General features: G+C 38.4%; 2 protein-coding genes across 3 annotated transcripts in view; both read left to right on the top strand.

Moving 5' to 3' along the window:
- Nucleotides 1-950, top strand: part of LOC107732638 (methylmalonate-semialdehyde dehydrogenase [acylating], mitochondrial-like) — a 16,477-nt gene extending 15,527 nt beyond the window's left edge. Inside the window, exon 12 of the mRNA XM_016544041.1 lies at nucleotides 671-950. Coding sequence (XP_016399527.1) covers nucleotides 671-800 — 130 coding nt within the window. The 3' untranslated portion in view covers nucleotides 801-950. The remainder of the gene's footprint in view (nucleotides 1-670) is intronic.
- A 4,546-nt stretch (nucleotides 951-5,496) lies between these two features.
- On the top strand, nucleotides 5,497-22,332 carry LOC107732262 (ectonucleoside triphosphate diphosphohydrolase 5-like). Of its 2 annotated transcripts, XM_016543546.1 has the most exons (14): nucleotides 5,497-5,630; nucleotides 14,273-14,698; nucleotides 15,458-15,537; nucleotides 16,007-16,150; nucleotides 16,608-16,683; nucleotides 17,239-17,274; nucleotides 17,454-17,542; nucleotides 17,635-17,714; nucleotides 17,821-17,882; nucleotides 17,963-18,064; nucleotides 19,080-19,223; nucleotides 19,325-19,381; nucleotides 20,655-20,770; nucleotides 20,997-22,332. In XM_016543546.1, the coding sequence occupies exons 2-14, from the start codon at nucleotides 14,416-14,418 to the stop codon at nucleotides 21,078-21,080; spliced, it is 1,353 nt and encodes a 450-aa protein (XP_016399032.1). In that variant the 5' UTR covers nucleotides 5,497-5,630; nucleotides 14,273-14,415; the 3' UTR covers nucleotides 21,081-22,332. The 2 variants fall into 2 exon arrangements, with proteins under 2 accessions (XP_016399032.1, XP_016399025.1); XM_016543539.1 differs by lacking the exon at nucleotides 5,497-5,630 and having other exon boundaries at nucleotides 13,960-14,698.
- The last annotated feature ends 417 nt before the right edge of the window (nucleotides 22,333-22,749 follow it).

Below are 22,749 nucleotides of genomic sequence, written 5' to 3'. Positions count from 1 at the left end.
TCTATCTTTCTGTCGCTCGGCTCGGCTAATGTCCGTCCTGTGCACTGAACTCTCTCCGCCACATCATGAGTAGACACGCCCCTTACTGCTGATTGGCTACAAGTTTGTTTTGCTAGTCGGCCCGAATCAGTTTTCTAAAGCGTTTTTGAAAAATCGCTTACCCCACCTTTAAATTGAACCATATTAAATCAGATGTTGCTAAACGCTTTGGAAGAGTTGAACACTTGGCACCAATACAGTTTTTCCAATAAAATACAGAAATGAAGATACTCAATTCATTTACAGTTACAGTTAATTAAAAAATATGACTAAATTGAAAGAAATTTACAATTTTAAAAATTGCTGTTTTAATTCTACCAAGGAGCAAAAACATGTCATGTCTTCCCCAAATGAACCAGCTACAGTTTAAAATCAGGTCACAGGCATGGTCCATTTGGTTTACCATCTGAATGTTTTGTCTCAGGAGTTTGGCTGTAAAATTAGTTTCGGTATAAAATTTCATCAGCTGTAGTTTGTCATAAAACAATGACTGACATGTTTTGAAGCAAGTGGTTTATTGCTCCCGCCAGCTTAAGTTTGCCAGCCACCTGCCATTTCTCATGTGATGTCATTGTCATTTTGAGAGGGTATTAAAAAGATGACTAATCTTGAGTCATTGTTTAGTCTGAAGTATTTTGCTATTCTTTCCATCACAGGGCATTCAGTTCTACACACAGATCAAAACTGTTACCTCGCAGTGGAAGGCAGAAGATGCTACGCTGAAGTCCCCCGCCGTTACCATGCCAACAATGGGACGTTAAGTATTAATTAAATTTCGCCCTGGCCCCCAAAATCTTCAACAATACTTTTAACTACTGTACAGATGGATATTTTCAAACATACTGTTATATGTAGTTAAGTAATTCCAAAAATGTGATTTTTTTTCTTCTTCCACTGTTCAATAAGTTGAATTTTTTTTTTTACAAATGTAGCATGTGTTGCTCTAGACCACTGTATGACACATTTGTCAAATGGTTTGCCGTTCTTACCCTGATATAGCCGAAGTTTGTGTTTCAGAAGATAATGACTCCACATTCAACACTAAATTTACTTTAAGTGTTGACAAGCTGTATTAAGTCCGTAAAAAGTTTGAGTGCTACAACTTCTACTATCTGTAGCTTGCAAACTTAGGCAATCTGCAGATCTAGTGGGCCAATGAGGTCAGGTGATGGATCATGATTATTGGGTTAAAAAGATCTTATGATGTGATTCCTTAACAATCCTGTTTGGGAGACAGCACTCTGTAGTATGCCATTAATTATGGTGAACCAGCACAGAGAAGATGCAAAGCTGAGATAAATTACTCTGGATCTTCATCTTACAGCTTGACTGCTCTGTCTGCTAAACAACCAACCTCAGATGGAGTAAATCTTGGAAACGCTTTGTAATTTGCATGGCGTCCTCTGGCATGCTAGTATCTAACCCTGGATGGCTGGCACCCTTGGAAAAAGCTGACAAAGCCAAGAGATGGGCTGGTTTCTTATGTGGGCAAAGAAAAATGCAGAGACACCATAAAACGGTTTTAACTGTGGGGAGGATATACATTACCTGTTATTCCACTGGATACTAAACGTGTGTACATTTCAAACTGTTGAATCCAATAGCCTAATAACTAAAGCATCATTGACATATGTTCAATTACCAAAGTCTAGCATGACAAAAATGATATTTCTTTTGTAATTTACTCACCCTCATTTCATTCCAAACTTCCAGACTTGACATAAAAGTCAATAGGGTCCAGTAGTGTTTTGGACCTCACTGACTTTCTTCAAAAATAGTCATACAGATTTGAAATGTCAAGAGGGTGAATAAATAATAACAGTTTTAAGTGAACTATCACTCTGCGAGTAAAACTAAAACTAGGTATAGAAGGATACCACAGGGGTGTGACATACTGTAATCTGTAAATTATGTTTCTGCAAACTCATCCCACAGGATTTACATGGATAAACCCAGAAGGTAGTTTCACCTCAACAACTTCATAACGCAATAAACAAACATTTCTTGTTTACAACTAATTCATGTATGTGCTTTAAAAAAAATGCAAGCTTCTCATTTCTGCTTCTAAATGCTTTGACCTACTGACCTGCTAAGCTTCCACTGCTACAAAGTACTGTTTGACCATAAATGCGTTTTCCATTCCTTTTTACAAACTGAAGGATGAGTCAAAATTATTTTCTTTAGTAATCAACCACCACTGAATAACCAAGAATATCCCTTGACTAGTACATCAGTGTCCGCAACTCAAAGGCCAGCATGATCTAATTATGTTATTCTGCTTACTCTAGATTTTCAGAAGATAATGACTCCACATTCAACACTAAATTTACTTTAAGTGTTGACAAGCTGTATTAAGTCCGTAAAAAGTTTGAGTGCTACAACTTCTACTATCTGTAGCTTGCTGGCTCTTCTGAACTGTTCAACTAGCATAATGTCTTGTTAAATATGAATGTCTATATAAATATGCAACATTTGTGAACTGTTGTTGATTAGAAGACTGTTTTGGGCTGTTTGCCTCAATAAACTCAAAAAATGAATTTGTTCTTATCTATTTTAGGGTACATTTAAACGACAACGATGTGCTAAAAATGGAAATGTTTTCCCTCTGCGTTTTTCATGTACAGACAACAACATTGTCAAAACGATCCACAAAAATGACTTAAATGCTGTAGTATGCCAGGCCAGTAGTTGACAATGTCACTTTGTAAAGAAACACTATGTGAACATGTAATATGAATGCGAACTATGTCACCGTTTACGCAAATTTGCGTTTTGTAGTTTATATGGAGGCGATATCCGTATGATTTTTAAAAACTTGTACTTTATCAACTGCTTTTAAAAGTTTGCATTTTCAATTCCCCAAAGCGCCTTCGTTGTGTAAATGAACGGCCAAAATGAGTAAAAAGTTTTCCATTTTTAGTTGAAAATGGTGTCGTGTAAATGTTCCCTTAGTAGCACCTGCTAAGGCAAGTATCACTATTTTGCTTTGTGTTTGATTAGGGTTGGAGCTAACCTCTGAAAGAAAGTGGCCTGTAAGGGCCAAGTTTGCCCACCCCTGCTCTAGATATCTACAAATAATTTAAAAGTACAAAACGTGCGTGTGAAGATAAGTGGCATGCTCAAACTCTGCATGCAGATGTTTCTTGCGCTGGGTATGTCAAGGCCAGTGCAGCCCTATTTTTAACCAACTCCTGGTTTCGACTAACTCCTCTGCCTCTATTCAGCTAAATGGACTGTCAAAGCCAACTTTGCTTCATGTCACCCTTACATTTACCATTAAAAGAGAGGGTTACTTAAAGAGAACCCAGAAGGAAGTGGGAACTGCAGTACATTAACTAGGATTGAAACAGAAAATTCAGATGCATCTTTTAAAAAAGAACATGGTTTTGGCATTCCAGCTACCATTGTGCGCACGATTTACTTAAAACGAGATGACGAATTAGTAAGTTGAGGGAACGAATTGTTAATTCATGGACACAATATAAATATTTTTTTCCCCCGCATGTCATGGCTACATTTGAATACGCATACTTCTCTACTATATAGCATGCAAAAAACAGTATGTGAACAGTAGTATGTCCGAATTCACAATATTCATAAAACAGCAGGCATAAAGTACCCGGATGACCTACTGTTTCCAGCGACATTCTGAAGTGCACATCCAGTGGGCAATTTACTACTTTCCCATAAGTCCACAGGAGAGGATTTGAGAATGGCAGTGGATCAACACAACTGACGCTGGTACAGTGGGGTCACATGACAGTGACAACATGACAAATGTAGTTAGCCCGGGTTACATTTATACTATATAGAACATTTTCTTTTTTAACGGCTGCGAAGTAATTACTTATTAAAAAAAAAAAAGTGCCTACTTGGAAAGTATGCAATTTCGGACAGAGCCATTGTAATCACTATGGCACACATCCTTTGTTCACCATTCCGGCAATGTACTATTACTACACTCTAAAAAATGCTGGTTTAAATACAACCCAGAGCTGGGTAAAATATGGACAATCCCAGCGATTGGGTTGTTTTCAACTAACAGTTGTGTTAAATGTTTAACCCAACCTTCTGGGCAGTAACCCAACCGCTGGGTCAAAACAACCCAATCGCTGGGTTTGTCCATATTTTACCCAGCGCTGGGTTGTATTTAACCCAGCATTTTTTAGAGTGTAGAGTCTGAATTCTCTAGTATTCTTGCATTCCAGTTTGTATTCACACAGAAGAATTTCCAGCAATTCGCACAAAAAATTCCGGGAACAAAACCCTGTGTGAATGCAGTCATCTAGTTTTCCCTCCTTTACATAATAGAGAAATGCTCACAGCCGGTAAAAGATTTGTACTGTTGTCAGTGGTTCTGAAAAATAGTGATGGGTAAAGAATTGAAATGTAAGAAGAGAAAAGATGTACTTGGACACACATGGACTATATTTAAAACTAACCTTAAGCAAGCTGTTTGTGAATAAAATTTCACCCTGTAAAAAAGATTTTCCAACAGGCTGCAGACCGCTCAGACATTTGAGATGAGGTGCTATGACTGGCAGTAAATTTTTGAAGAACTGCTACAAGTTTAACCTCCTACTGACACAAAAGTGTTGAAATTTATGACCAGTAATCTCTGAAACTCTAGGGCGCTAAGTTTCGCTCTGCATTTGCCAGGGTGTTTTAAGGCAGGGGTGTCTGAAACTCCTCCTGGTGGGTCACCTTCCAGTAGTTTAGCTCCAGCCCTAATTAAACACCTGAACGATCAGAAAGTGGTTCTCCAGGTGCAGGATTGGACACCCTTGTTCTAAGGTATAGCCCATCACCATGTCTATATTCTGGTCTCTTGATATGGCTTTCCCGCTTTTCAAACCACCCACCAGGGATAGTTCTGATCATTTAGAAACATAATGCACACACCCCTCTGCAACCTTAAAGGTGCAGTATGAAATGTTGACAGCTAGCAGTTGAAATAGGAACTGCAGTCCAACTTCCAATTATTGGAGGGAGTTGTTTCTCCCGCCCGTCCTTTTCAGAATCAATCCTCACATGGGTTGCCAGATTGAGAACTCATAACAGGAACAAGTACAATTGACAATGGAAGGTGACGAGCCTTATACTGCAAGTTGTTGAGATGTATGCCGAGGCTTTTTAGTTCAGGTAGAGTCGGCGATCTCTGACCCAGTTTGTTTCTTGGCTTCCGTGGCTACAATACGCTGTGTTTTCCTCCATCTGGCAACCTGGGGCATCAAAATACTATTGGGTAAATTGGCAGTGGGCAGGATCACACAGACCAATAAAAAAAAAAAAAAACAGACATTCCGACATAAAGCACATTTTTAAGTAGAATAACTGGCTGTAGTGTTGTTTTTTTGGAGAAACAAGTATGTGAACTTAGCATGTTTCCTAAATATCTGCAAACATTTTATTTTTTTAAGGCTTTTGTACAGTCTAAAAACATTATATTATAGTCTCCAACATTTGTATTTCCCAGCAATGGTCCAAGGGCAACAAAGGGATTAGAAAACTGCCGGTTTGGAAAGCAAGAGCTTCGGAAAGAGTGCCAAGCTCCAGGCCACAGAGACCGGAGACTGCCTCGTACTGTGGAGGTGAAGGAAAAAAGCTACCACAAGCAAAACAAATACACACGACGGTGCAAATAAATACCTTGGGAGGGAATACCATACCTGCTGTGCCCGGCAGAAATCGGAACAAGTATCACTACATATCTAGTAGGTTTGTTGTAGCTTCAACAGGTTTATTTTTGGTACCAAGATGACTTCCTATTGTGTGGTAGAACTTTTAAAATGGACACGTTTCATTCCATTTACCTTCTTGCAACATGAGGATGGTGTCTGGTCAAATAAACCCCATATTAGAAAATGAGAAGAATGTGGTTTGGAGTTAAAGCTTGCACACCAAGCTCATGGAAAGACTATCTGTTATAGGACACAGCTTGTGCTTTCAGGCAGTGTCTGTTTTTACTTCGATTAATGGAAACTTAAATATTTGCTAAAGTTTATTCAATGTTCATTTCAGCATATGCTGCCTCGATCTCCTATAATTCTATGTGATAGATTCTTTCAATCTTTTGCAACACAAACAAACCCAAGGTGCCCTTAACATTAATGTACAAGTAAAGTTTTTGACTTCTATAAATTGTGAATCTGAGTGAAACAGAATACTCAATGAGGTAATAAATGTAGGGTGGCAAGTGCAAGTTAAAGTTGATCAGACTCTATGATTCCATCCAGTGGAAATTTAATTAGGGTGGAAAAAAACAAATATTGTGAAAACATTTTGCGAATAAAGTGGTGTTTTCATCCTTTGTGTTCAAGGGACGACGGCCAATCAAGGTAGTCCATGGACTCCTACAGCCATTCCACAAAGTAACAACAGAGGTCGTCACACTGTACATATATATATATACATATATAGCATTTATTCAGGAATATATTTTTTATTATATATCCTTTTCAGTGTTCATCTGCATTTGGGACATTTTATTCTTATCTTGGTCTTTTAAAACAGCATTTTATCCAAAAATTTGCACAAAAAAATGTGTGGATGGAAACCCAAATTAAGACTTTTTTTCCCTCTGGATGGAGTAAAAGCATTGGTGAATTTTGCTAAATAACAGAAATACATATTAAGAGAAGAAAGAGGGTCAATTTTGATTTAATGTTGACTAATGCCAGTCCACTGAGCCAGGAAAGACATCGTCGAATGCAAATCATCCATCTTAATTACCTTGGGCACTGTTAAATGTGTCAAAGGCGAGACCAGATGATGCAAAATTGGCATGGAACTCCCACAAATTGCCTTTACATCCCACCAAGTTACAATTCTGGGTCATTGGGCTGGTCTTGGCTCTGCTTAACTCTGACTCATCTAATTGAATTAGGCTAACCTCAAATGCTAGGTTTGGGGAAGCAGGTGAAGGATTGCCCCGTGGAAATACTTCCAATCTCCCTGGCAGGAGGCTTCCACCCATTTCCACATAAATGAACTAGATACTAGGTGTTTTGCTGACATGGCTTAGTAAACTAATCACATTAAACTAACATGGCTTTTAGTGGCTATGAAAAAATAAACACAATGACATTTGCTAACATAATCAAGTGTATGCCAGTGCTTTCCACACTGTGTTTGGAGAACAGTCCCATCCGGTGAAGGTAATCATTGGTTTAGGTGATATATACTGTCTCCAAGAGGGAAAATATAGAATTGTCAAAATAATAACCTTTTTTTTTTTTTTTAAACAGAGGTTATTTATTTTCATTTACTGCATGACAGTGCAGTTTGAAGTGTAAAATTAGCCTATAATTGGTCCCCCCCCCCCCCAAAAACACTCTTTTTTTCACTTGAGCTGCACTAGACTGTCTCCAGAAGTTTATTTTCAAGAAGAGGTGTTCTATCACATATTATACGAAGGCTGAGCGGAAAGGACCAAAATAATGCTACTATTATGACATTTATATGGCTATTTAAAAAGCAGATGTTTGAAAGGTTGTTTTTTGTCCTGTGAGCCTTCCTACTGTTGTGCATTACTAGAAAATACATTTTATATTGACATTCATATTGTGTACTGAAGGTTTATTGCTTTCTCGGCTCATGAAGAACTTACAACAGCTTAGCTGTAGTCTTTATTTATGTAACAAGCTCAATGACAGTGTGCACCAGTGCAGTGTCATCTAACAGTTAGACATTACAGCAAATATTAGTGCTCTTTCCTGATCCACAACCTTTGAAAGAAAATGTTGCAGCATAATTCTGCAAAGCCAACACCGCAACCTAAAGAGTTACTGGGAAAAGCACAAAGTCTGACCTATGGTCTTTTCTTGTAATTCCGGTCAGAGAATACATAGTTCTTCAACAGCAAAATACCAGCTACAGATTCTATGATTTGAGACCTTTAATTCTGTGCTTTATATTTTATTGACCACAGTTCATAACACTTAAAATTTCAGTTGAGAAAATTTCCTGGAGTAAATTTAGTTTCTGCTTACTGGATCAGTTTAATTACAAATATTGTGGTATATGATGTTTTTTCATGAGTGTCATAATTTTAAGAAATTTGCTTTTCTTTGTATCGGGAAATATCGTGCAGAAATGTGTTGTACGCAAACTATGGATCCCAGCTAAATAAAGTTTGTTAGGTAACACATAGCACATAAATCAGGCAGAATACACATTATACACTGTAAAACAAAATCAGTAAAATTTAAACATAGTTATTTCAACAAAAAAACATCAAATTTGAAATGTAACGCAGGGAATTCTGGGAATGTTAATTTATGGTTATTCACTGTAAATTATACGATATTTTTCACTTCCAAAAACGGTATACTACCGTAAAAGTAATGTCCAATACATGTAATGTCCAATACAGTTTTTCATCGTATATAGTAGGTGAATTTACCGTTAACCATTTAACAGGTTTTTACTGTCGCATTTTTACAGTCTTTTATCGTTAAATTCACGGTCATTTTTTACAGTGTAGAACAGTCAACGGCCTATAGTCTATAGCTGAATAATCTCTGTTTTTGTGTGTCTAAGAGTGTGTGTTTTGGATTGAAACGCCGACACAAATTTAATCATAACTGCCAATGTCTAAAGGTTTTGACCATACTGTCAAACTGAATTAGTGGATGAATCTACACTTCATAGGTCAAATATCCTGTGGTGGCATTTCATGCCTTTTCTCTCTTCCTTTGCTGGTTTTAATTGCTGTCAAAAATGGCTGGGTCACAAGGGACACAGCTGGAAAAGCCTTGATGAAATAACAGTTTGGCTGACTGAATTTCACCCTGTTTTTAGTCACATGTCAGACCACTTCACTAGTTAAAAAAAACAAAAAGAAACAAAGCTCACGTTCTCTCATTTTGTTTCCATTAGCTAAGCCCTCTCTCAAGTGTTTTATCACATAATGTGAAGGCCAAGGGGGTGGGCCTGGAAATGACATCTGAGTCCACCACGACAATACATCTTGCAGGATTTTGCTACATTGGCAAATGTGAAATTTCCATGAGTGTCTAAAAAGGGATGTTTCAAGGTTGTCCAGACCAGGCTTTTTGTTTTCTTTCTGTTGGGCACTTATTGGGACCCATTTTTACCAGTATGAAGTAAGGGATGGTAAATGGAAAACAGCGGTTGACCAAAACAGAACATTTTCAAACTTTAAATCAACAAGGCAAGTGGTGTGATGTTACAGTTCTATTTAGGATTCAATGAAAATAATTAGCAATGCATTTCATGATCAAAATACAGGATTTATAAAATCTTTGCATCAACATAATAATAAGGTTCAGTAGGTTTTCTTTTGTAATTCGCCAGTTGCCACCACCAGCCCATTGAACACGTGAGGGACATAAAAGCTTACACTTCAAATTAGACATCACACATGACGTGACATTCTGAAATTTGTGTTCATAATGTAATCCACTACTGGCAAAGAAGCTGAACATTCATGCTGGAACTTTAGATTGCGTGAAAAATACAGATAAATATAGTCCAGATAAAGATGAAGTAAACGGAACAGGGAGTCACCAGTAAACAACCTAGTGACTCCCTGCTCTAGGAATATAAATCTTATGTTTATATCTAATAATACCCATCTATTTCATTTGGAAAAAATGACATGGCAATCTGCTGGTTTCACTTGCAGTGCAACTTCAAGGAAAGTTTATACTTTATGCTTTATATAACATTATAGCTCTACTATCTGGCTAGTTAAGCCATGCAGTCAGTGGTATTGCTGAAATCACAGAGCAATTAAATGATATATTATTAAAACAAACAGTGGCTGCATTAATTTAGCATTTTTCAGGGAACATTCTCTTGTAACAGGAGGTCACGTGTACACGCAACTCTATAAAAACTCCATATATCCATTTCATGCATGTGATGTGAAGACTGCAGCAATTTTGTAATTATGGACATGTGGGTCTACAAGATTCTTTGGTCTCATTATTTTTTAAGATGAGTTTTGAGTTTTTTTCTAAAACAAATCTCTGAGCTTCATGTTAACCCAGACCAATATGGCATAAAAAAACAAATATATTCATGCAAGTGGGATTTAAACAGGCATAATTTTGCACTTTATCTACTGAAAAAAAAACTTTGCAACTTCCACATGACATATTCATTTGAGGAATTGGCTAAAAATGCTAACCTATCAATTACTATACAAAAAAGGTAGCTCAGATTAAAGCTAAAAATGTCAACATTAGCTTCCTTTGTTGAGGTTACTTCATATTTGAATGATTTTTGAATGTAGGTTTATTTTGAGCATACAAAGAAGGTCATTTGAGCTCATATTGTGTTGACTTTTGCACCTTGACAAGCAGTTTTAAAAGCAATTCATATTGTTGTCGTCCATTGATTTATTTCTTTGCTGGCAGTGCTGCTTAGTCTTTAGATAGAATTTTATTTTGATATTCGTGGCTGTGATTAAAAGAGATCGGTTGCCATCACCCTATGATTTCCTATGAAAAACTGTTCACTCTGTGGGGACTCGTGTATAAAAAGGGGGTCACGTAATGGTCGGTACTCTCTGTTGTTTGCAACACCAGGGTGTAGCCTTCAGAAACCAAAGAATTGTGGGGTGAGCAGTAACCGAGGCTGCATAAGGTTATATAAACAAAAGGGGTTCACTTCCAGTTCTTCTAGCGGGTAGTAACTTCAGCAAGTGATTGACATGTCAAACAAATTTGAGCTATAAGCCAGTATTACATAAGATGTGGAGTAGACGCAAATCTTAAACAAAATTGTAGTTGACTTAGCAGATTCTCAGGGGCCAAGCTTCTAAAAAACAATGTAAACTTAGCTCAGAATAATTTCGACTCCATCCAGCAGCACCACCCTCGCATTGCATGCCTTGTACTCAAGTTAGTTGCTGGCTTCCCAGCCAGTCATTTCTGTTGCGCTTTTTGATGAAGCTGGTGTGTATCCATAAAACACAAGCAGAAAAAAGCCAAAAGAACATATGTCAAAATGTCAGGGTGTTGCTACTGTAACCTTATGGTGGCTCTTGGTTTTAAGTTCATATATGTTGTTGGACAACTAAATTTAAAGCTAATTGCTATGACAGAGATGAAAGTAGAGACACCCCCATATACAAATATCATCATCATCATTACCAAATCTGTAATTACAAGGTTCAACAGAAGTGCTTGTGCAGGATATCCTGTGGCACATTATTTAATGTATTTGTAAGATTAATTTACAAAGCACAGGGCACATAACAAGTAATCCCACTTGTTCATTAAAATCTCTTTAAAAAGCAGTTGATGAAGTGTAAATGTTTTTACATCTGCTAGTTAATCTCCTTGAAAAGTTTAAGCATCCCAACCAAACCAATACAGCTTGATGGCTTAACAAACTGCATGAGATTGGGATGGGTCTATCTGTTTGTCCAAACAATAGAAGATGGGGGAGTGTTTGGAAAACCTGTCTGATTATGTTTGCAATGACATTTGCATTTTTGTTTAGTGACACTAGGGGCCAACAAACGACAGGCTTCACCTTGGTCAACTGTGAATGTTTGCAAGCTTACAGGTTGCAAGAAATTTGCTATGCACAATAGAGAATCTATCAAATAAAAATTCAAAACTATTTGAAAGACAGTGATCAGTGAGCTGCTAGAATATTTGCTGACACTTTGGGTGCTTTAATAAGTGTAACCGGGATTCAGACTGTGCTGTATTAAAATGACCCAACATTCATTAAATGATCTCATTTTGTGTTCTGTAGAAGAATGAAAGGTTGAGGGTGAGTACATGATAACTTTTTCATTTTTGGGTGAACTATCCCTTTAAAAAGCAATGCATGTTACATAATGAATAACACATTCAGTTAATTTGCGCATGGTCAAACCTCACAATTTTGTTGTCATATTTTTTGTTTTATGCACTATAAAAGTAGTTCATTGTTTTGTAACTGTATGTTTTCATTATAATGCAGATTAAAGGATGCATTGTACATTCTACTGGGCTGGCAACAAATTCTTCCAAATTATTATTGTTTCGTTGTGGCAAAACACGTTATAGTCAACATCGCACAAATGGTTTTGAATGTGTCAAGCTTTGGCGTTCATCCTGTTTTTTTTTTTTTATTGCATCAGTTAACCAATGTGCTGTAATTGCCCTGCTTTATGCCATAAATACTGTTTATGATGTATTGTGATAATTCCATGGATGTACAGACTGCCTTGTCAGTAATTGTCTCAGTTATGTGTGAACATAAGTACTCATTTAGAGACAAAAAAGGGTACACTTAACTGCTGCTGTAACATAGTCACTATATTGTGCAGTGCCATACAGACCTGTCCAGCCTGGAAGCTAACAGCATAATAAGAAACCTCATGAAGCATTGCAGCCTCAATATAATGATCTTTGCAGGAGAGTGAGTAATTTTCATGACACTGAAGTAGCCAGTCACCTATTAAATTAGCTCTATACTGTTGCTATAGCATGGTTGAAAGTGTTCTTTTAACTTGTCAGAAGTCAATACGAGGGCCTGCACATGCATACTTGGCACGGGAGAAAAGACCATAATGGGGTACCGCAGTTTGAAAAAAGAAGAAAAAGAGGAAAGAAAGTGTCATATTTTTAGTTCCAAATTACAACGTTGGAACTGTTGCTTTGCTCAGCCGACTGTCCGGGGACTGGAATGGCATGATGGGAGCAAAGGCACTGCCAAACTCCACCCAGGTCCCCTCCCTCCTTCTCTCTGCCCTCTCTGTGCTTCTCATTAAACCCTCTCAACACTAAAATCGCAGACTGGGACCCACCGGCCCTTATTTCTGCTCTTCCCCATCCCTCAGCCGGGTCTCACCGGCAGTGGCAGTGAGAGCCATTCTTAACTCGCTGTGCGGTGAACCACTTTCATTAGTTGCAAGTGAAAGAGAAAAAGACATGTCATCGTAATGCAACCCTACCGTCAGGCCTGAATTTTTGAGGATTGCACAAAACAATTCATCTATGCAGCCCTTCTTGATGTGAGACCAAGGTTCACAGAGTTAAGAAAACCCCTCTGTAACCCTACTATTCAGTTCATATGAGGTTTTCAACGGAGTCTGCTCCTGCTTGCAGGATCTAAACACCTAATTTTTTTTTTTCAAACCAAAAAAGAAACCGCTGAAGAAAGCCAAAAAAGCTTGTTGAAATTCAGTGCTTAGCAAGACTTCCACCTAACAAAATGCAATTGCTCATACATTTTCTCTCTGTATAATTCTACAATATATTTCTTCCTAGCTTAAGGTTTTTGTAAGGTGATAATATATATATATATATATCAGGATCTTCCACTACTCTGTGGGCACAGAAAGTACACAGACACTGAAGTTTACCAACTGCTGTGCCAAAATACCTGGCAAGTGATGTGAAAAGAACACAAGAAATCATTTGTCTACCCTGTTTTTGAGCTCTGAAGTTTAATGATAATAATGCCATTGTATACCCTTGCCACAAACTCCTACAATAAATTAGATAATGTCTACATCTCTTTACTCCTCTTTTAAAGTGAACAAAGGAGGAAAAGCCCTATTTTAGAAGTTATGAGGCAAATAACTTAAATTAACTACATGTAACACGGAATCTCAAGATCCCAGTTAAAAGTCCATTTAAGATTCTTTAGGAGCCAGTTCATGATATAACTACTATTACTGGAAAGGAAACTGGCTTGCAGCAATTGAAAGCTTGCATGAGTAGGTTTAAATGCTTGTTAGCAGAAAGAAAAAGTGGTGAAGTAACAAGACTGGCTGTAAGTAGAAAGTAAAGCTGTAAGTTTTAATTAAGTACACCCATAAAATGTATTTTTAAACCAATGCATTTACTCCTAGCAATCCAGCTGGTTTTGAAGTCTTAATATATACTTTCTTTTGTTCTTCTGAAGACATTTTAGCAGCATCTAAGCCACTTCAGATGATGAGGGAGGGTATGAGAGGGTATTGCCAATTTGAACGCCTTACATATAATTGACGAGGAAGAAACAGCACTCTTTAGCAGGTATTCCATGTCCATTTTTATAAGTAAGGGGAGGGGATGGTGGAGGATGGATTTCAGAGGGCTTGCGATGACGAGGCTCAGGATTGGTGGATGCTGTTGTTTGGCATGGCCCCCTGCCAAGCACTTATGTCTTTATATACTGTAAACAGATGACCTTCCAGTCCCGAGTGTGTCTCTGTGTTCACCCTCTCCTACTGGCTCTCTCCATCTTCTCTTTCTTCTCTTCTTCGTCTTTTCTGTAGACCTTTGCTGCATCTGTACACCCTCAAGACCGGGCAAAAACAGCAAACACATCCTCCTCCATAAAAACTCTTGAGTCACTTTTTCAAGAAACCGCCAGTCAAGCCTTCAGCTGTTTGCAGTATCGGCGTGGGAGAAAGAAACCATGTCTCAGCAGATGTTGCTCTTGACGGTGGTGTCCATGTGGCTTTTTGCCGGGTACTTCCTGGCAGAGGCAACATATTACAACGACCATATGTACAACCGCTACCGTGCGTTCAATCACCATGCCAACATGGACAATCAGCTTCCTCCAGAGGTACTTGTGGAGATGGAAGCAGTGGCCCCTCATCCAGTCAACTTCAGTCGCACCTTTTATGGGATCATGTTTGATGCTGGCAGCACTGGCACCCGTATCCATATTTACAAGTTCATTCAAAAAGACCCAGGTAAGTCTTTCCATGTCCTTTCTCCATATTCCTTGTTTTGCACACTAAATGAGCTCTGCAGTTTCCCAGATAGCTTACTTGCTCCTCTTGTAGCTAGAATTTGAATATTTTCCTCTCCAGATGTATTGCTCTGATGATCCTGACTAACATCCATGCTTCAGTGTAGCTTACACCATGAACTCAGAAGGATCTTGAAGAGTCCTGCCTTGCAGACTCTGTAAATGGCTGCCCTCTCCATCTCTCTCTCGATCGCTTTCTCACTGCATCCCTCTCAGGAGCCTGTGGGTCATAGCACGTCTGCTTACTGTGTCTGTGTTTGCCGTGGTTCATTCGCTGCATGGTGTGAAGGCAAACAGAAACACAGGGATGGGAAGAGGAAAGAGGGATGGAGAAAGTTGGGTAATAAGCAGCTGCAGTTTCATTTAATAAATTGCAACCCTGAGCAATATGTTAAAGACTATGGGTTTAAGCTGATAATGCAATAATCGGTTCTACAAAATACCCATCAAATAGAGACATGGCATCACTCCTGATGAGGTAAACTCTGAGCCTTGAGAAACTCTTAATTTGCCTGTCTGGAAAAATCTCGGTGGTCGCCATTTGTGGTATACATACAATAATCAAATGTTTCTGCTCATGCACAATAACCTTAGGAGATGGAGTCGGGTTGTCCACAGTCCATTGCTAATGTGCACCTTCTAATAGCAGATGTCTTCATTTGTCCCCTCTGACATTTCTGTCGGTCTCTGTGTCCCACAGTGGAGCTTCCAGTGCTTGACAATGAGATGTACCATGCCGTGAAGCCTGGACTGTCAGCGTATGCGGATATGCCCGAAGTGGTAAGCCACTAACTTTCTTTTAACAACATCAGGGAAAATGTTATTTCTATTACATTCTAATGGCTTTGACTTTTTCCAGTCTCGTCTGTGCAGTGCAGATGGAGAAAGCATTTTTTTTTTACATTTCCACTGAAGACAACATCAAAAACACCAAAAATTCTGTATTCAGTAGTATGGAATTTGAATTCTTGACTATGCGATTTTAGTTTGTGACATTTGCAGATATTCTAGTAAAAACTATTTGCTTTATTCCAGTATTCTACTGGTGTGTTATCTTCCTGTGTCCCAAACTATGTAACCACAAGCCAAGTACATTGAAACAGTTAATAATTCTCTTCACTATTGAAACACCTTGATGCTGGTAGACAAAAAAAGTTGTCAATTCACCTGATTATAGATCATGGTATTTAGCTCACTTTGAGGAATTGTGGAATATTTGCAATAATATGTACTATTTTTCATTTTCTAGGGCGGAGAAACCATTCGGCAGCTGTTGAAGGTCGCAAAAAAGACGATTCCCAAAGAGCAATGGATACAGACACCTGTGGTTCTGAAAGCCACTGCCGGCTTGCGCCTGCTGCCTCAAGAAAAAGCCAAAACCCTTTTGAATGAGGTAAGACTTTCTTTTCTTCACAGACAGTTTGGTCGAGAGACTAACCATCCCGAAGGGATACAAACCACGTTGTGTACGAGACGGAGAGAAAGAAAGTCAGGAAAAGTAAGAGAGAAGAGAAACCAATACTGTGCAAAAGCAGCTGTTCTGAGGCTGTCTGGAGTTGAAGGGACCCAAATGTCTTTTGAATTATCGTATTCAACGCCACCACACCAGCCACACTTGTGGTTTCTAGCTTGCCCAGTTTCAGACAAATTTGCCCAAGATTGATTCAGTGAACTTCCCGTCGACTCCAGATAAAAAGAGCCGGCTTGAAATTTTATGTTGTAACAACCAAATGGTTTCTTTCTTTTTTATAGAGGAACACATGAGTCATGAACTCTTAGATTTCTTTACATTGTAGAGCTGAAATTGCACACAAGGGTTAATACATGTAATTTCTGATTTGTTTCCACAGGTCAAAGAAATTTTTGATGACTCTCCTTTCTTTGTGCCAAACAACAGTGTCACCATCATGAATGGCACCAATGAGGGTACTATAACCTTTCTCTGTTTAACATATCTAAGCTGAAGCACAAATGTAAATTAAACTCATAATGTAATGCACAGACTTTGAAACATCCTTTTTACACCAGCTTTCCTGTGTCTGTTATTGTGACAGTGACCTGAGTTTTTAATATAGCTGTCTGGATTAAACCTTGTCTGGAAGCCTCCTACGCTCAATATAAAATAATCCTCCACATTTTTTTATTTAATTTGACATTCGGTTTCATGCAAACTCAGACATTCATGTGCTTGTCCTGTGGTTTTATGAGGTGTGACTAATTTCACATCTCAGAAATGTTAATTACCTGGGCTGGTCCTTGATGGCCCCAGTATAAAGATGTATACTTTATATGGAGACATTAGCCTACATCTTAATGCAGTACTATTTAATATAGCAAAGCCACTTGTTAGAGTTATCAAAAGGTTCAAATGTAAAATAATGTCTAAATAGTGATTGGAGTTTACCATGTTATTTAGAGTTGAGACTCGATACGAATTGTTCAAATTCTGCATCTCAACTGCATGGATTCTTTCTCTTACAGGGGTCTTGGCATGGGTTACAGTAAACTTCCTCACAGGTACAGACATGACTTAAGTTATTAAAGTATTCAGAAGAGTAGGCCTAAGAGTAGGCCATGACTCTAAGCTAACCCTAGCTAACCCTAGATATATTTCTAACTTCTAATATACTTTTACATGCTTTTCATGGATTTGAATAACTGATATTAAACAAGTTTATAATATCTTTGCACTGCAGGTCATTTGTATGCTAAAACAAGAAAAACCATTGGGATCCTGGATTTGGGTGGGGGTTCAACTCAGATTACTTTCCTTCCTAGGTTAAAGGTATAATGATTAGACAAATCCACAGCTGACATATACTGGCTAGAATGTTTCAGTAGTTTTTTACATTGGCACCGTTCTCTTCTCTTTCACAGAAAACTGTCCTGACTGCTCCTCCAGACTACATTGCCAAAATCAATATGTTCAACGGCACTTTTGAGCTGTATACTCACAGGTCAGATAACTTGACAATACAAAAATTTATTTTGTCCCTTTCCAGACAAAGACCAACAATATGTCATCAGTGGAAAAATTCATTTTTATTCTTTTCCCATTTGCAGTTATCTTGGAAATGGACTAATTGCTGCACGACTGGCAACTCTTGGCGCTCTTGGTGCTGATGGTAATTATTAATGTTTTAATATTTTCTAACTTTATTCTATTATGGATGATTATTAATTTCTCACAATGTTCGACCTTCAGGTCTTGACTGGAAAGTTTTCAGAAGTTCTTGTTTACCCAAAAAATTCAGAGAAGACTGGAGCTTCGGTGGACTCACCTACAAAGTCAGTGGAATCCCAGATGGTGAGTGACCTCAGACTCGGAATAAAATCAGAATTAAATCTTTTTTTTCAAGCAGTTGCAATTATTGTGAACAATTCAATGCGATAATTCTAAAGTCGAACAGAGACTACTTTTCACAATTCAATCAATTCTCAATGGATAAAATCTAGTTATTACATTTTTGTTTCGTTTAATATACTGTTTCATGCAAAAATGTCACATTCATGTTGACTTCAAGCTTCCATTTATAGTCAGAATAAAACTGACAAAAAAATATTTGATTTTGCTTCAATTAACTTCTCAGGGTCTTTTTCTGTCTATTTTTGGCTCCATAGAAATACTAACATAACAAACATTGTATTTAAACAGAGAGAAAATAAGTTCACTCATCAAATGATTCAACAACTCTCTAACCACAGACATGTAAAAAAGATCACATGCTTGGCATTTAGCCTAGCCTCTTCTCCCTTCAGCAATGTTGTGGTGCAGAATCACCAGCTATGATGGGCCTTGTTAAGCAGTCCATATGGTTTCCAACTGGTAGACCTGACCAGCCAGTTAGCTCCAGGTCATATGAAAGCTGCCTATTTGGAGCTTCCTGTGAGAAAACCTCTCCCTGAAGAGTTTGTGGCAAACCCTCAAACTCACCTAATTATGTTGTAAGGAGGCACTTTCCTTGAAATGCACACTCTCCATTCAAGATACCACAGATATCAAGCACAGGGTTACGGTTAGGTTAGTCTCCACCTCACAACCATGGACTGCCCACAGAAGTCTTATAGTCTGTTTATACACCGATTCTGGATGTCCAGCAGGAGGCAAAGTTGAGTTTACATGGTACTGGGTAAATATGGGACTGACACTGCTGAGCAAATATACCCCAGCACAGCACATGCTTCACATGTCCGTCAGACTGACTACTCCTGTCTAAACAGGGATTTCTTCAAAGTGGACCATCAGACATTATACTGATGAAATTACTGAAAAAAAACTTTCATAGATATTAATAACATTACATCTGGCCCTTTATTTGCAGGTTTTGCAGGGTATAAGTTGTGCTACCAAGAGATAATGCAGGTGGTGAAAGGGATTGTGCACCAGCCCTTTGAAGTCAAGGGAAGCAGCATCTTCTATGCCTTCTCCTATTACTATGACAGAGCTGTGGAGTCTGGTCTCATTGGTAAGACTAAATTAGGGATAAGGTTCAATGCTACAGAATGACAACAAATGATTCATCTTTAAAAGTTATGCTAAACAAACTGTATTGTCTCAATCTTTTAGACGGATCCCGTGGTGGTACTGTGGAAGTCAGGGATTTTAAAAAGAGAGCCAAAGAAGGTAAGACTTTGGACATTCTCCCATTCTCTAAAGAACACTCAGGTCAAAGTCCTGCCGCACACATTGCACAAACATTAACACTCAATGCTTATTTGCATTTGAGGTTCTCGACAATCACGCTGGCTTCACAAAATGATAGCTCTGCCACCACATAAACATAGGTTGTTCACCATTTTTGTAACTCTCCGAGCCGCTATCTCAGCTTTTCCATGCCCTTACTAGAGGATTATGTTATGAATTCTTGTACAGAATGTGATACATATGTCAGTTTGAGGCCTGAAACTGATTCATGGAATGTGGCTCACTTGGTAGATTGTGTCCAACAGTAAATGTCCGCAGAGATGATTTATCGCTAGGGGGAATGAGTTGGCGTCTTATGTAAGGCTATTATTTGTACGCTGACACTGTCGCATGGTCTCGATGAACCACATTTGGCACATTGGTTATCCCAGAGGCAGCAGCCCTGTGGATACCCCCCTCCTCCCTGACCGTGAGACAACACCTAATGCCCAATATCTAACTGGAGGCAGGCAGGACTTAATGTCACACCCTTTGTGGGAACACTCGGTATCCCTTGTGATTTGGAGCACAATCAGCACTTGTGTACGACCTAGGGTATGAAATTATTCATTCCCACTTTCCTCCTCATCCCAAACTTTCACAAATCACGTTGTCAGCTGGAGGAAAAACAAAACATTGGGAAGACCTGTTTCACAAAGACGTGCCAGACAGTTGTAGCAAACACAGTACTGGTGCCTCAATGTCTTACCTAATTTTCTCCAGACTCTGACACACTGCAGCCTGACAATCAACAGTCTGGGACTCACTGTACACTATGCTTATCATTTCTTGTGCAACATAGGAATTTTTTAGTCTTTTCATTTTGTCTTGGATATTTTATTTCCCAATTCTGTACTCAGAGTTATAAAATATTTACATTTTCGGAAGAAAATGTGACTGGTGCTTGCCCGTGCAAAACTCGTCGCCATGAGCATTGCTATGTGGTTGCAAAACTTTTCAAAGTAGTTCTTAGTGCTAGGGTGTTCTGGGTGGTTGCTACTCTAAGTAGTTGCCACCACTTTCCTCAACAAGACACCCAGTTTGATGTATAACTCATGTCTGTAGCACAGACTGTGTGGGATGAGAAATGCATCAAGGTTTAATACTAAGGCTCAAGGGTTTGTTCAAATCCCTAACTTTAAGTTTGAGCAATAGTAACAGCTTCCCTTCGCAAGCACAGCTAATTATTGTTCTTTTCTTTTTCTTAAACAAGTGTGCAACAAGATGACTAAATACCGTCCAATCAGCCCCTTTTTGTGCATGGACATGACCTATATCACATGCCTATTGAAAGAGGGATTCGGGTTCAAGGACAGCACTGTTCTGCAGGTGAGTGGGAAATATCATAATTTAAAAAATGTGAAACTGAAAATTTACAGGAAATACACTATGGGTAGGATCTAAAATTGGTCTCAAACATGTCTACTAGCTCAGTGTTTGTACATATTTGAGCATACAGAATTAAATTGCCAAAAGCCTATGGTAACATTCCTTGACAGACGAAGTAGCACAAATTAGGCAGCATAATGGATTAATGATCTTCTTCTTTTAACAGCTTACTAAAAAGGTGAATAACATGGAGACAAGCTGGGCACTCGGCGCCATCTTCGATCATTTCCACAATCTCAATATTCATTAAAGCCTGCAGTCTTGCAGTGGACACCAGCATGAGGGGGAGCACAGGGGTCAAAGCAGGGGCAAAACTCACCTGATCAAGCAGCCCCTCTTTGTCCTCCTCCATAACTCTTAAGTGAGTTTCAGACCTGCCCTGCACTGCAGCCCTGTATCATAATGCCCTCCTCCCTCACCAACTAAACACTTACAGAACTGTTCACAAAGAAATCACTATATTTCTGTAACGATGGCCAGGCCAGCCTGCTATTTCTACTGTATGTTTACATTTTTTCAGTTGTCGTCTCACCTGAGACACTCTGTCTGTCTGTCTGTCTGTCTGTCTATCTAAGTTGGCAGTTTTCAAAGTTTCAATGTTTAACTCACCCATTTAAAGCTCTTGATTCATGCTGTTGTGCAGGATATTGTGCAGTGGGACACATGTAAAAACATTGTGTTTATTATTGTAGCCTCTTCTGCTGTAATCTGTTAGTAGTAGTGCTTGCACAGTAGTGTAGTGCTGTTTTAGGTTATGGTAAATTATAATGAAATTTCCATTTAGTGCCCCTATCTAGCACGTAACACTTTAACGTAGCTGGTTCAGCTACAGCCATCTGTTTTGGATCAGCAGCTTTAACCTGGGGTTGATTGGGCAGGTATAGGAATAAGGACAAAATATACACGTACAGTCACTTTACTTGGGTACATGAGTGCTGTTTTACATAATAATGAATAATGCATGCATTTAGGCTTATCCGTTTGTATATTAAGAAGGTTAGCATAGCAGAGTTGAAGAGCTGAGTTGGAACATTTTCAGAAGCATATCACTCTCTATTTTTTATTTTTTTTAGCCAAGGTCTAACCAGCCATGGTTTTTAACACTGAATGGCATGCAGTTGAATACACTTGCACTGCAGCCATTATCAAATTATAAAAGGTATATAAACGCTTACATGGGATGGCTAAATCCTATAAATACATTGATAAAATATAATGACTGAGTTATTTTTATGCCAACATGCAAACAGAGTTTAGAGTACTTTGGACCTCATTTATATATTTAAACTTGGGTTGGTTATTGTGGATGGTTCATTATGTAGAACAGCGTTGAAACGTTACTGCTTTGTGTATGCAGAGATGCTGGGGTGTAATTGGGCAGAACTTTGTTAGATTTTGTGACAGGTGCTTACTGCTGACCGACTTAGGACCAATTTTTGGCAGTATCATGTTAAGTGTGTTTTGTGAATTATTGTAAAAATATTTATTACATGAATACTTGCTAAATATGCAGTGTGCCGTTGTTGCATCTCTTGTTAATCCATCTGCTTCTTTAAAGCTGCTGCAGTATACCTTTTTATGTATTTTACTGTCTGTATATACACATCAGTAATGTACTTTTTTTTTACCAGTTGTCATAATTCAATGTATGACATGAAAATATCATGTACTGCTTCGCCATTTTTTGAGGTATTCTCGACAGCAAATGCTATAAATATGCTTTCCAATTCAATGTTGTGTATGACGTGATATTGTACATGAATAAAAAAAATATGATAATCTGTTGTTGAATAGCTTAAATGGGATTTTAACGATAGCCTACAAACTTCACGTGATCCATCAAATAGATAAACTTAACTTGAGGTATTCTTGAAAGTTACAGATATTTATTTTTCTCTCAGAGTGTAGAATAATGTTGA

Source organism: Sinocyclocheilus rhinocerous, unplaced genomic scaffold (genome assembly GCF_001515625.1).
Source record: "Sinocyclocheilus rhinocerous isolate Xijiao unplaced genomic scaffold, SAMN03320098_v1.1 scaffold1635, whole genome shotgun sequence".
Taxonomy (NCBI): domain Eukaryota; kingdom Metazoa; phylum Chordata; class Actinopteri; order Cypriniformes; family Cyprinidae; genus Sinocyclocheilus; species Sinocyclocheilus rhinocerous.
This window is presented reverse-complemented; position numbering and strand designations above follow the sequence as displayed.

Bases quoted from the DNA above. Each gene is read 5' to 3' on its own strand.
- LOC107732262 (XM_016543546.1), top strand. From the start codon at position 14,416: ATGTCTCAGCAGATGTTGCTCTTGACGGTGGTGTCCATGTGGCTTTTT. The intron at 16,684-17,238 runs GTACTATAACCT...TTTCTCTTACAG, and splicing joins CATGAATGGCACCAATGAGG to GGGTCTTGGCATGGGTTACA. The intron at 18,065-19,079 runs GTGAGTGACCTC...CTTTATTTGCAG, and splicing joins AGTCAGTGGAATCCCAGATG to GTTTTGCAGGGTATAAGTTG.